General features: G+C 40.6%; 1 protein-coding gene and 2 long non-coding RNA genes across 10 annotated transcripts in view; 1 reads left to right on the top strand and 2 right to left on the bottom strand.

Moving 5' to 3' along the window:
• Positions 1 to 1,589: 1,589 nt before the first annotated feature.
• The window catches only part of LOC309852832, a 642,903-nt gene continuing 630,187 nt past the window's right edge, over positions 1,590 to 14,305 (bottom strand). Inside the window, exon 3 of the long non-coding RNA XR_014305417.1 lies at positions 1,590 to 2,497. This is a non-coding gene — a long non-coding RNA (uncharacterized lncRNA). The remainder of the gene's footprint in view (positions 2,498 to 14,305) is intronic.
• ZNF577 (zinc finger protein 577) overlaps positions 1,590 to 14,305 on the bottom strand; it is a 35,461-nt gene continuing 22,745 nt past the window's right edge. For 5 of the 8 annotated variants that reach the window (XM_082710016.1, XM_082710015.1, XM_082710006.1 and 2 more), the window contains 2 exons: positions 9,733 to 9,828; positions 1,590 to 2,834 (listed from right to left, as the gene is read on the bottom strand). In XM_082710016.1, the coding sequence (XP_082566142.1) occupies positions 2,698 to 2,834; positions 9,733 to 9,828 (233 nt within the window). In that variant the 3' untranslated portion in view covers positions 1,590 to 2,697. Of the gene's footprint in view, positions 2,835 to 5,187; positions 6,202 to 9,732; positions 9,829 to 14,305 lie in introns of all 8 variants that reach the window. The other 3 variants (XR_014305371.1, XM_082710014.1, XR_014305370.1) reach the window with 2 other exon arrangements.
• On the top strand, positions 10,825 to 14,218 carry LOC309852833. The gene is made up of 3 exons (XR_014305418.1): positions 10,825 to 11,403; positions 11,439 to 14,053; positions 14,094 to 14,218. It is a non-coding gene; the product is annotated as an uncharacterized lncRNA (long non-coding RNA).

Raw genomic sequence — 14,305 nt, 5'->3', positions numbered from 1 at the left:
GCTTTTGCCTGTGGTGAGAATCTGTGGGCATTTCCGAGGATGTGAATATGCCTCACTCTCTGGTGGTGTCCATGAAGGAGAAGTACTGTATATACATTGGATCCAATCATGACTCCCGTGAATACACCATCTGGGAAAGTCATTAGAATTGTATATTTTATGGTACTAGATGTTTCAGGAGTTTTAGAAGATAATCCTGTATCTTGGTAGAATTGTGAATGTGCTGAAGAGCTTCTAACAGCATAGGAACAAAGACACTTCTCAGCAGGTTGGAGATCCAACATAGGAAGCAGGAAGAACCGGTGTTCTTCCAAGCTCTGTCTTTGAGCCCCATCCCCCGACAAGTTCTGGGGCTGATGGGGACAGCCTGAAAACTGTTCGGGAGGGAAGTGGTGCAGAGAAAGGCCTGAGGCCATTCTATGAATATAATAGATGAGTTTATATCCAGTGTTGCCCAGGTTGGGTGATAGTTCCCAGGTAGGTATTGTCTGGGGGAATCCCCTTATAGAGAAGAACCAAGGCGGCGGCCACAGCCATGCCAGTGAGAATCAAGTGTATGGGCCTCCATGCATGGCCTGGCCTGTACATGATGTGGAAGCAAAGGATGAGAGAAGAAAGGTATTCCCCAGGACCCCAATCCCAGTCTGCACCAAGAAAAGTAATCAAACATCATGCTCCTGGGGTCATGGGAAGAAGCAGTTCAGCAGAGACTCTGAAGGTCATGAAGTTAAAATTCAGTGTGACAGCACAGGTCACAGACTTGTTCCAATATACCCAGCTCCGACAGGGACTCTTGGGCCCCTGGCAACGCCCTGGACAGAAATTACATTTCTGGGAAGAGCACTCCGTACCAGTGAACTCAAAACTGCCACTCAGAGTAGCTTCTGTCTATGCTCATACAGCCACACAAGATGGCTATTTATTTAGTCGATTTCCCAAATCCTTAAGTGTGCGTGTCCAGAACATAATCTCAAAGGTAAAGCCTTATCTTTCATTTCAAAAAGTTTCTTCAATATCTACTGTATGCCCAAATAGGTTGTGAGTCCTCGGATATACCAAGATTAACCGAACTAGATCATTATACCTAAGGGCTCCCAGCCTAATGTGGGAGACACATATACAAAATATAAGAACATAAATTATGCCATGAATGATGGACATAAACGCTTTGTGGAAACATGTAACACGATTTCCAGCACTTAGTAATTCTGTGATAATATATAGAAAATTATTTTTATTAATTTAGTAAATTACTTTAAAAAATCATTATGTATATATACAAGGAAAAATAATGTAAAAATATGAGAGAAAGAAGTTAGTCTGCATCCTCTCTCTCATTTCTAGGCTTACTTCTCTTCCCAGAGATAACCACAGATCTCAGGTATGCATTCCAGCAGTTTTCGTCCTGTTTTTAAAAAAACATATGTATGTGTGTGTGTATGTGCTTTAGCAATAAGTAATAAATGTAGGATTGAATGTGTTGCTTATATTTAGAAATTTAAAGTATTCCTCCTCATAAAACATGGGCCAAAGAAAAAAATACTAGAAATATGGCAGTAAAAAAAAATGTGAGACATATACCAGGAATAAAAGAACAGGAATTTTATTAATAAAATAATAACACTAAAATGCACCATATATGTTTTATTATTATAAAATTCACTTAATATATCTAAGAAGAAAATTCTATGACTGTTAATATTGATGCTAAAAATAGCTTTTGACAAAAATCAACATGATTTTTAAAAAAACCACTCAAGGATGTAGGACTTTATGATGCTTCCTTAGTATGATAATGTATTTATATACTAGCACTTTATTGGCACTCAACTGAAGCTGCATATTGATCAAGTATCCAGAGAATCTGTTGAACTCTTACTATTCTCCGTGGCTGTCTGTGGATTCACCTGTCATTCCATCTAGGCAATCAGGTCATCTGCAAATAATGACAACTTTTTTCTTCATTTGCAATAGTAAGCCCTTTCATTTTTATTATTGACATATTGTGCTGGTTAAGATCTCTAGCTCAGGAGAGATGCTGCAGCAGACCTCACTGCCAAACAACTAGGGAACATCTCTCAAGTTTGCTCATTTAGTGTGAAGTTAGCTGTCAAGCTTTGGTAGCTAATACCTATTAAGATGAAGAAGATATATTTGCATCTGTTTTGCTAAGCAGTTATTTTTTCATTAATTACCATTAATATTTTACCATTTAATCTTGCCTTATCATTGCAAGAATGCTGGCACTCAAAATACAGATAAAAATCAACAGTTTTTCAATGGTACTTTTTCCAAATATATGCATTATTTGCTGCTGCCCCTCGGAACAATGTTACTTAAACTGTAACCCCTGGAGGATTTTACTAGTTACCAAGCACATTTAGATATGGCCTTAAGAAATACATATACTGGCAACAGGTCTTTGGGGAGAAGGCCGATGTACGATCGTGAAGCTGGGCAGCTGGGGACGCCCGGCTCGCTCAGGGCGGAACGCCGCCTGCTTCAGGGAAGCCGAGCACCCGGGAACACCCGGTCAGCTCAGGGTGGAACGAAAACCGCCTGCTTCCCTTATCCTTTCTCTTCCCAGAAGCGCCCGTTGTTAGTTAGATGAGTCCTTTGAATGTGCTTGGTTAACTATAAACTTTATCCTCCTCCTTGCTGCAAGACAGGATTAATGTTTGACCTTCATCAATCCTTCTATTGGCTATTGTTTTCTACCCAATAAAAGTGAGACTGTGGAGTAGCTCCTGGCAGCAGTCCTTTTCGACCGTTGTCCACTGCTCCCAATCTTTTGCAGCTGACTTGTTTGTTCCTAATTCTTCTCTCGTCGCAGACTGGAAGCGGTAGTTATTGACGTAAAAATATACATAAAACAAAATTAGCATTTTGAAGTATACAATCCAGTGATGTTTACTACATTCACAATGTTAAGCAACTACCACCTCTACCTAGTTCCCACTTTTATCTTTCTAAAAAAGAAACAAACAAATCCATAACCACTAAACAGTCAGTCTTCATGCTTTCTTCTCCCCAGGCCCTGGAACCCACCAATTTGCCATCTCTATAGATTTACCTCTTCTCCACATTTCATATAAACAGGAATACAATATGGGGTCCCTTGTGTCTGGCTTTTTTCAGTTATCATGTTTTGGAGGCTTATGTTCATTCAACAACATTTCACTTGCATAGGTAATCAATATTCATTATGTATATCTATGTGAATACATGTATATACACACACGTACCACATTTTGCTGATCCATTCATCCACTGATGGACACTTGGATTACTTCCACCTTTTGGTTATTGTGAACAGTGCTGCTGTGAACATTCATTTAGAAGTGCTGAAGTACCTGCTTTCAATTTTGTTCAATATATAGCTGCGGGTGGCACTCCAGGGTCATATAGTAATTCTATATTTAACTTTTTTTTTTTTTTTTTTGTCAGAGTGAGTGAGTGCAGGCAGACAGAGTGGCAGGCAGAGGCAGAGGGAGAAGCAGGCTTCCTGATGAGCAAGGAGCCCGATGTGGGACTCAATCCCAGGACGTTGGGATCATGACCTGAGCCGAAGGCAGTGGCTTAACCAACTGAGCCACCCAGGCGTCTCCTATATTTAACTTTTTAGAGGAATTGTGAAATTGTTTTCCACAGCAAGTGAACCACTTTCCATTCCTGCTATGTTCAAGAATTCCAACTTCTGCAGTGTTATCCTTAATATTAGTAAATACTGGGCATTTTAGGAAATGCTAAGAGAGAAAATGTTTCTAGTCCCCAAGGACATGTTTTCATAATAAATTCAAAGTTCCTGCATTATACAGCAATTGCAATAAATATACATGAACACACACGTGAACACAAGTCTTTTCTCCCCCTTTGTCTCATATGTTGCCTATTTTTTAGTATTCCATGTAAATCTTTTATCACTTTTGCATATCTAAAAAATAAAGCTCTAGAACAATAGCAGTTTCAAGTAGTGATAGTTCATCACACTTGGCAGAAACACTACAAAAGACAGTAAAAATATGGACAGCAAATTTATGCAGTATAATGCTTTAGAATTCTTAAGTCAAATTATATATTATAAGGTATTCTGATATAAGGAAATTTCCATGAGATTTTATTACTTAATATTTTATGTCTAATAAAATGTTATATTATAAGCATATTTATGTTTAATAAATTTTATTAACTCCTAAAAACTATGTTCCTCCATGTCATTCCAAAAAATGACATGTTCCTCCATATCATTCCAAAAAATAATAAAGTCAAATACGATGTACAATGAGATGTGATTTTTCTTGTCTTTTCTGCACTCACTACAACTGCAGGATCCTTCCCCTGAATGAATATCCTAAAGTGTAACAAATGTGACTTGAGAAGAATGATTTTCCACTTTCACTGCATCCACAGGTGTTTCCTCCTAAACACATAGCCTGTGAGTTTCAAATGACATTTTTGACAATCTCTGCATTTACAATGTTTCTCTCTTTCGGTGCGATCCCTGTGGTATACTGAGAGGAGTCTTCAGATGAAAGGCTTACAGCTTTCATTGCATCTAGAAGGTTTAATTCCTATAGAAGTTCCAGAATGGTTTACTATAATCAAAGCGTTCATGACATTTCTATTTTATATGAGTTCTCTGAATAGACAGGATTAATCAAAAACTATTTCTCAGGGATGCCTGGGTGGCTCAGTTGGTTGAGCAGCTGCCTTCGGCTCAGGTCATGATCCCAGGGTCCTGGGATGGAGTCCCACATCGGGCTCCTTGCTCGGCAGGGAGCCTGCTTCTCCCTCTGCCTCTGCCTGCCATTCTGTCTGCCTGTGCTCGCTCTCTCCCCCCACCCTCTCTCTGATAAATAAATAAAATCTTAAAAAAAAACAAAAAAAAAACTATTTCTCACATTCCTATAGTCATTGCATAGAGAATTTTCTCCTATGCTGAGTTTGCTGATGATTAATAAGAGCTGACTTCCGGAAGAAGGCTTTTGGACATTTGTTGCACCCATAGGGCCTCTCTTCTGTGTGAGTTCTCTGATGCCCAATGAGAGTTGACAAAGTAGCAAATGCTTTCTTACAATCACAGCATTCATATGGTTTCTCTCCTGTAATGAATTCTCTGATGTACAGTAAGATAGGATTTAGCTATAAAGGCTTTATTACAGACATCACATTTGAAAGGCTTCTCACCTGTATCGGTTCTCTGATGTATAATGAGAGTTGACTTATAGGAGAAAACCTTTCCACATTCATTGCATCTATGAGATTTCACTCTCGCGTGACAATTTTGCAGATGGTTAGTGAGACCAGACTTCTGGATAAAAGCCTGCTGACATTTGCCGCAGCCATATGGTCTTTCTCCTGTGTGAATTCGCTGATGAATCGTAAGATGTGCCTTAGTGGAGAAGGCTTTCTCACAGTCTGAACATTCATATGGTTTCTCTCCCGTATGAATTCTCTGATGGACAATAAGATGTGCGTTCAATGTGAAAGCTTTATCACATACACTGCATTTGAAGGGCTTCTCACCTGTATGCGTTCTCTGATGTATAATAAGAGTTGACTTAGAGGACAAAACCTTCCCACATTCACTGCATCCATGAGATTTCCTGACTACATGCTGAGTTTTCTTATGATTAGTGAGATCTGACTTCTGGATGAAGGCTTGTTGACATTGACTACATCCATATGGTCTCTCTCCTGTGTGAATTCATTGATGGATTATGAGCTGAGCCTTTTTTGAGAAGGCTTTCTCACAATCTGAGCATTCGTATGGTTTCTCTCCTGTGTGAGTTCTCTGATGTGCAGTCAGATGTGTCTGAACCATGAAGGCTTTATCACATACTCTGCATCTGAAAGGTCTCTCTCCTGAATGAGTTCTCTGATGTAAAGTGAGTTTTGACTTCCAAGGAAAAGCTTTCCTGCATTTACTGCATACATAGGATTTCCCTTCTCTATGATGAGTTTTCTGATGACAGATGAGTGCTGACTTTGTAATGAAGGCTTTTGGACATTGATTGCACCCAAACGGTCTGTCCTCTGTGTGAGTTTGTTGATGAGTAATTAGCTTTAACTTACTGGGAAAGGCTTTCCTACAATCACAGCATTAATGAGATTTCTTTCCTGCACAAGTTCTCTGAAGCAAGGTCATGAGTGGTTCATAAGAATTCACTGCACATTTATTCCATCCATATGGTTTCTTACCTAAAGGATTTGGGTCATAATTAGTGAGCTCTGACTTCTGAGTGAAAGCCAATGTACCCACAATAGAATGAGCAGGTTAATAAGGAAAGGTCCAGAAAAATATTATTTTCCATTTACTATAAAAAACAGTAATGAGACAATCAGTAAAATCTGAGTAAGCTCTGTAGATTCAGTAATGGTTCTATATCCATACCAATATTCTGATTTTTTTTTTTTAGTATTTTGTTTACTTGGAAAAATTAACTTATTTCTAGGAAATACACATTCAAGTATTTTGGTATAAAGAGTTCAGAAAAACAGGATGTGTGTATGTGTGTGAATGGAATAATAGGTGGATAGAATGTGATAATGCAAATGTGATAAAATATTACCACTTAGGGAAATCTAGAAAAAAGAATATGTAAGGGACCTGGGTGATTCAGTCGGTTAAGCGTCTGCCTTGGGCTCAGGTCATGATCTCAGGATCCTGGGATCGAGACCCGTGCAGAGCAGGGAGTCTGCTTCTCCCTCTGCCCCTAATCCCACTCATTCTCTCTCTTTCCCTCTCTCTCAAATAAATGAATAAAACCTTTAAAAAAAAGAGTATGTAAGAAATTCATGTATAATTTTGGGATTTCTCACTAAGTCTAAATTGCTCAGAAATAAACATTTTCAATAGGAGAAAAATATAAAATAAAGGACCTTTATGTAAAGATATGTAGGAGTATTACTTATAACACCCTGAACGTGGAAGGGAGAATTTGTTTTATGTTCACACAATGGCACCCTGCACAATACTCTGGTACTCTTGATCTAGTGCTGGCTATACAGTATACTGACTGTAAAAATTAACTGAGCTGTATCCTTATATCTATATATTTATGTGTATGTTACACTTCAAAAAGTTTTTACATAAAAAAAGTAAGCAAAAATTTAGGCAGGAGTCAGTAAATGCTTACATGTAGGAGGAATTTGGATATTATACTAATAGTAACAGGATGCCATTCAAGGTATTAGTGGGAGAGATAACATGTCCTGATTTTCACTTTAAGAATGTCATCCTGTGGAGCACCTGGGTGGCTCAGTGGGTTAAAGCCTCTGCCTTCGGCTCAGGTCATGATCCCAGGGTCCTGGGATCGAGCCCCACATTGGGCTCTCTGCTCGGCAGGGAGCCTGCTTTCTCCTCTCTCTCTGCCTGCCTCTCTGCCTACTTGTGATCTCTGTCTGTCAAATAAATAAATAAAATCTTTTTTTAAAAAAAAGAATATCATCCTGTGTGATATATATCAGTTATCACACTAACGAGGTCTTAAGTATTGTGACATAAATACTATTTTTAGGATTGTGGACTGTGCTTGGGAAAATTTAGATTATACTTTAGATCTTTCCCTCTTTCCTCCAACTCAGAAGACTGTTATTTCCATATAACAGTTTAGTTATCTTCCATACTCAGATAATTGTCGGAACCTGATGTATTTATAAGTCTGCATGTTTCTAAAGTTTCTTTTTGTCTTCATGAATTTTGGGGGTAAGAGGATGGAACAACTGACTTCTATTACATAATGATAATAAAAGACCAATAATATTTATTGTTATTTAAATAATAAAAAAGACCAAGAAATCTGGCTATTACGTGGAGAATAGAGAGAAGCAAGAATAAAGAAGTGAGAGCATTCTCAAGAAAACTATAATAATTTTGGCAAGAGACAATGGATGTTGGGGCTTGGGTGAAAAAATAGTTACAGAAAGGAGTAGAGGACCTCCAGATACAATGAGGAGAAAGTACAGACGACACTCGCTGATGGACTGGATTTGTGGTGTGAGTGAGAAGAGGAACCAAGAGTGACATGATGTTTGAAGTAGTTATTAGATCTCCGAGTGGAGAGATGAAGCACATAGGCAAATGTGTATGGATAAAAGAAGAGGGGTGCCTGGGTGGCTCAGTGGGTTAAGCCATTGCCTTCAGCTCAGGTTATGATCTCAGGGTCCTGGGATCGAGTCCCACATTGGGCTCCCTGCTCAGCAGGGAGCCTGCTTCCCTTCCTCTCTCTCTGCCTGCCTCTCTGCCTACTTGTGATCTCTGTCAAATTAAAAATAAATAAATAGGGGCGCCTGGGTGGCTCAGTGGGTTAAGCCGCTGCCTTCGGCTCAGGTCATGATCTCAGGGTCCTGGGATCGAGTCCCGCATCGGGCTCTCTGCTCAGCAGGGAGCCTGCTTCCCTCTCTCTCTGCCTGCCTCTCCGTCTACTTGTGATTTCTCTCTGTCAAATAAATAAATAAAATCTTTAAAATAAATAAATAAATAAATAAATAAATAAATAATAAGAGAAGAAAGTCTAGGTTGGAGACAGAAATTTGGGGCTCATCACATATAAATAGTATTTTTTTTTAAAGATTTTATTTATTTATTTGACAGACAGAGAACACAAGTAGACAGAGGCAGGCAGATAGAGAGGAAGGGAAGCAGGCCCCCTGCTGAGCAGAGCGCCCGATGTGGGACTCAATCCCAGGACCCTGAGATCATGACCTGAGCCGAAGGCAGCAGCTCAACCCACTGAGCCACCCAGGCGCCCCTATAAATAGTATTCTTAAGGCCATGGAAATGAATAAACCACACTAGGAACAAATGATAGAAATAGGCAAGGATGAAGCTTCATGATCTCTGACTCTGGAGACTTTTGAAGATGCCCAGAGAATGGACAAAGTCCATCCATCAGGCGCAGACAATGACCGAAGACAGATGCCAACATTAAGTCTTGAACAAACATCTGGTAGAGGCAGGTTGGAATGAAGAATCTTGGCTTCTCATTCAAAGATAAGCATAGTTAACCCCTCTTACTGATTCTTTTTTTTTTTTTTAAGGATTTTATTTATTTATTTGACAGAGAGAGATACAGCGAGAGAAGGAACACAAGCAGGGGGAGTGGGAGAGGGAGAAGTAGGCCTCCCACCAAGCAAGGAGCCCGAGGCAGGGCTCGATCCCAGGACGCTGGGATCAGGATGCAAGTCGAAGGCAGACGCCCAATCGACTGAGCAACCCAGGCACCTCTCTTACTGATTCTTTTCTAATTCTTTATGCAGCAGACAACAAGCTCTAATATATTTAGACACCACCTCTGTGGTCAACATTCCCACCTTCTAGCTTGTTTTGATACATTCAGAGAAGGCCCACTGAAGTCCAAAAACCTGAACCTAAAAGGCTTCTGTGTTAACTAGAATTGTGACATCCCTTGATCAGGTAAAAGGGGTGAAAATAAGAGCTGCTGAGAAAACAGGAAGGGCCACTGCCACAGAGGAAATAGAAGAGGAGGAGGAGGTTTTAAGCTGTACAGGAAACATTCTACCAAACATAAATCAATCCAAAGAGAGAAAAAGAGAAGCACATCTCCCCAAAACACCAGGCAAATGAGAGCCTCATTAATTATTTAGGTGTTGGTAAGGACCTCTAAAGCCTGACCCTTGGTAAAATGCATTTGGAAGGGGTCATCCTCTCATGGCCAACTACGTTACTTTCAAAGTCTCACATCTTCTTGTTCTCAGTTGTTCACTTACCTGAAAAGTACTGACATTGAATTTCATTTTCTATGCTCCATGACTCTTCTTTATGGTCAAAATTAAGGATCATTTCTGGCTTGGTAGCTGGATAGCCTGTTCATGGGAAATGACAAAGACTTGGACACTTATAATTGGACTTGGTGGGAGACATCTAAGGAAAAGCATGAAAGTCTCAGGAATTGACAGTTTCACCTTGACAGATCAAGTATCTATCTAAGGTGAGAGCACACAAATTCTATCTGGGAACAGAAGACAGACTAAGAATCTATTGCCTATAAACTGAACTCCAGTATCTTGAAGCTCTTTGGAAGCCAGGGCAACTGAAAAAGGAAAGGCTAGGGTCTGTGACAATTTGCATGACACAGAGCAATCATCTTTAACTTTTGTCACAGATTGCTAGAATTCTCTAGCATCATACCCAGATATAGATTCTTCTGAGCAGAACCTAGTAGCTGCCACTCTTCCCAAGGCAGCTGCTTAACCGATTGAGCCAGCCGGCCCCCCTACATCATACGTTCTTATATATCTATTTACCTGCATTCCTTTAGCAAATTCAGTGGTCTACATTTTATTCTACCTTTGCCCTAATGTTGACTGTATGGTTTGTTCTTCCTTCAGTTCTGAATTTAGGAGTGTTTGTATGTTTCCAATTGTTATTTTTATAAGCCTCTGCAAATCCATGATGACAAGGGCAAGAAACAAAAACCCACCAGGGCCTTGGTCATTTTCTTCTGTTCTTTGGAAATCATCAGCATTTTTAGTCTATTGTCTTTTCTGGGTCTGCCTATCTGACAAGCAAGCTCTGATTAAGAGTAAAGGAGACAAGGGGCACCTGGGTGGCTCAGTTGTTAAGCCTCTGTCTTTGGCTCAGGTCATGATCCCAGGATCCACATTGAGCCCCACACGGAACCCTACATGGAGCCCCAAATCTCATCCTGCTCAGTGAGAAGTCTGTTTCTCCCTCTCCCACTCCCCCTGCTCGTGCCACTCTCACTGTGTCTCTGTCCAATAAATAAATATCTTAAAAAAAAAAAAAAGAATAAAGGACACATTTCAATGACAGACAAGCTTTTAGAGTTTTTTCTTAATATTCTTTTTTTTAAAAAGTATTTTATTTATTTGACAGAGGAAGAGGTTCTAAAGTAGGTACAGAGGCAGGCAGAGAGAGAGAGGGGGAAGCTGGCTCCCCGCTGAGCAAAGAGCCTGATGCGGGGGCTCAATCCCAGGACCCTGAGATCATGACCTGAGCCGAAGGCAGAGGCTTAACCCACTGAGCCACCCAGGCACCCCAGCTTTTAGTTTTGACAATTACTCAACACCCTTCTTTTCATGGGGGATGAATTCCTTTTTTTAGAGAGAGCACATATGAGTGCAGGGGTTTGGAGTGGTGGGTGGGGAGGAGAGAGAGAATCCCAAGCAGGCTCAACACTCAGTGTGGAGCTCAACACAGGGTTCAGTCCCACGACCCTGATATCGTGATCCAAGCCCAAGTCAAGAGTTGGATGCTCGGGGCACCTGGGTGGCTCAGTGGGTTAAGCCTCTGCCTTTGGCTCGGGTCGTGATCCCAGGGTCCAGGGATGGAGCCCCGCCTTGGGCTCTCTGCTCAGTGGGGAGCCTGCCTCCCCCTCTGCCTACTTTTGATCTCTGTCTGTCTAATAAATAAATAAAGTCTTAAAAAGAAAGAAAGAAAGAAAGAAAGAAAGAAAGAAAGAAAGAAAGAAAGAAAGAAAGAAAATGGAGCCCTCAGAGAGCAGACCAATCAGCCCACACACCAGCTAGGAATTTCTAGTCTACCTTCATCCCTAAAACACAAATACAGAGAAAGCCAAACCTGGAGTAACTGCTCCCCTATACAGAACTAGCACTAGGCAACTTCTTGTGGGATAGCTGATTCTGGACTTCTTCCCTGAAGTCTGGCAGGTTCAAAAATCTAGAGACCCAAGTTCTAGACTGGAAATCAACACAAAAGTAGGTAGAATCTGTAAATCTGTATAGACTGTGTTGTGAGGTTCTAAAGTAGGTAAATCAAATTTCTTTCCACTGAAATCATCATCCCATTCATACCAATACTATTTCAAAATTGCTTGCTTAGTCTTCAAGGCACTGCATGGCAGACATTGCTCTAGAAGTTTTTCTGTTTGTGGTGACAAGAACTGTTAAGAGGAGGCCAGGACAAAACACTCCACAGAACACAGACTACCAAAGCTTTTTTCTGAGATCAGGAGCAGAAGGGATGGGATCAAGGGAACAGTAAGGTTCAGTAGGACCCACAAATTCCCCTCCCAAGCTCCTAATATGGGGTCCACCTAGCCCCCCAGAGCAGGAGGAATGAGGGCAAATGCCTCCCACACAACAAGAGCTCTCTAGAGCCATCTCTTGCTGCAGTCACACAGCAGGAAAAGACCTACCAAGATCTCACCTTGTCCAAGCTGAGCCACAGGATGAGCTTGGAATCGACCCCAAGAAAACCAATTCCCTCACGTGCTGCATATAGAAGCCCCAGTCATCTTTAATAGGGTCTGACAGGCACCCTCTTTAATAGCTACTTGAACCCAGGCAGAATTCTCATGTGAAGAAAAACAAAGGCAGATGGACTGCATGTTCCAGAACCCCTATGGCAGCCAAACAGCCAAGAAGCACTAGCCACTAACTAGGAAGACAATATATCCCAAACTGCACCTTCCAGAAGACTGTGCCTCAGCACAGGTGCCTCAGTTCCCAGAAAAGCCAGAGGGACTAGAAAGAGACCAAACTACACTCCCCAACTTCAGCTGGGCTTGGGTCTCCTCCTCATGGGATCAGGTCCTCACTGATGGAAATGATCTCCTTCTGGCCTCTTCCTGGAAGGCTGAACAACCTAGGGTTGGGGCTCCAGTCACTAGACTGGCCTCATCTACCCCTTTGCTCATGTGGAGAGAAACCCCACAGTAATTTTTATAATCCATTTACTACAACATTCTTAAGCAGACAGAGTATCTATAATAGCTGTTTTGACATCATTTTCTGTTAATTCTGTCACCCAAGTCAATCCTGGGTCTCTACTGACCTTTCGTCATGTTTTTAAGTCCTAATTTTGTTTTTTTGTTTGTTTGTTTGCATACCTGGGTAAGTTTTAACTAGATGCCAGACACTGATTTCCACATTGTTGGTTTTCTCAGTTGATGGACTGCTTTTCTCTTCTTTAAATACTACTGGGTGTAGGTCTGGGAAACAGTTAAACTGCTTGGAAACCGTTTGGTTTTGTAGCAGCTTGTATCATCCTTTGTCTAGAGAGCTCAGAGCAGCCATTACTCTAGAGCCAATCTGAGTGACCCACTGAGGCACTATTTTTCTAAGTTCCGCTGTGACTTTCCAAATATTGGGAGGGGTTTCCATCCCAACTGGTGGAAACAAATTACTCCCAACCTGTGCAAGTTCCAAGGATAGCTCTGCCTGATCATTCCAGTGGTTCTTCCTCCAGCCCAGGGAGCTTCCTCACACATATGTGCTGATTACAACTTCAAATCATGTGGAGGAATGGGTTCGCCTTGGGTGCAGCCCTCTCCTCTCCTTTAACCTGCACCATAAATTTGAGTCACCTTGAATTCTCCAAACTAGATCTAAACTCTGCCTCGATTTGGAGAGACTGCCAAGATCTGATGAGATTCCCCCTCCCTATGCTACAGAATGGAAACTGTCCAGGCTGGGGTAGTCGTAAGACTCCCTTCATTTTTTTCCTTTCTTTCAAGTTAGCTGTGCTGATCTTCCTATTACTCTATGTCTGAAGACAGGCCATTCATATATTTTGCCTATTCCCTTTTTGTTACTTACTAAGTGAATAAAATTAAACATTTCCTGTTAAACAAAAAAGGTTGTTGGAATTGGCTGTGAAGAATTCTGTTACTTAGGTGCATTATGGAATATGCATTCTACAGTCAGACTAGGATGTTGATTTATACGATTTCAGAATACATACAAATACATTTGACAGCATTTGCAACACATAAATTTCACATTCCTTTAGAGCATTTATGAATTCTTTTCCAGCACTGATCATTTTATTTATGTATCTTAATAGTATTCTTGCTGTCACATCTAATGACACAGGTTTAAGAGTCCCTGATTATAGAAAAAAAGTTACTGTATTTGGAATGTAATTATCAAAGATAATTACTTCTCTGTGAACAGACTTCTCTAGATTTATTTAATGGCTAGGTAGGAATCCTGTAGTATGAATACTCTGACATCTAATGTTTTTGTGGTAGACAGAATGGACTCCCAAAGATGTTCATGTCCTAATCTCCAGACCCTGTAACTATGTTACATTATGTGGCAAAAGGCATTTATATTTATTTATTTATTTATTTATTTTGCAAAAGGCATTTAAAGTAAAAGATGTAATTAGGTATTTTAGGGTCATGTGAATTGTTTCTAGAATTTCACAGGCTCATAGAGAGGAATTGTGCCTCAGGACAAATCATATCCAGAGCCTCAACCAATTCTTGATTTAGTGTTTAAACTCAAGATTTAGATGGAATTTTAGACTTTGAGTTGGTATTGTAATAGGTTGAGACATCTGGAGGTGCTGAGA

The sequence above is a fragment of the Mustela nivalis genome (assembly GCF_964662115.1).
Source record: "Mustela nivalis genome assembly, chromosome: 18".
NCBI lineage: Eukaryota > Metazoa > Chordata > Mammalia > Carnivora > Mustelidae > Mustela > Mustela nivalis.
The sequence above is the reverse complement of the archived record's forward strand: the minus strand, read 5'-3'. Positions and strand labels throughout refer to the sequence as shown.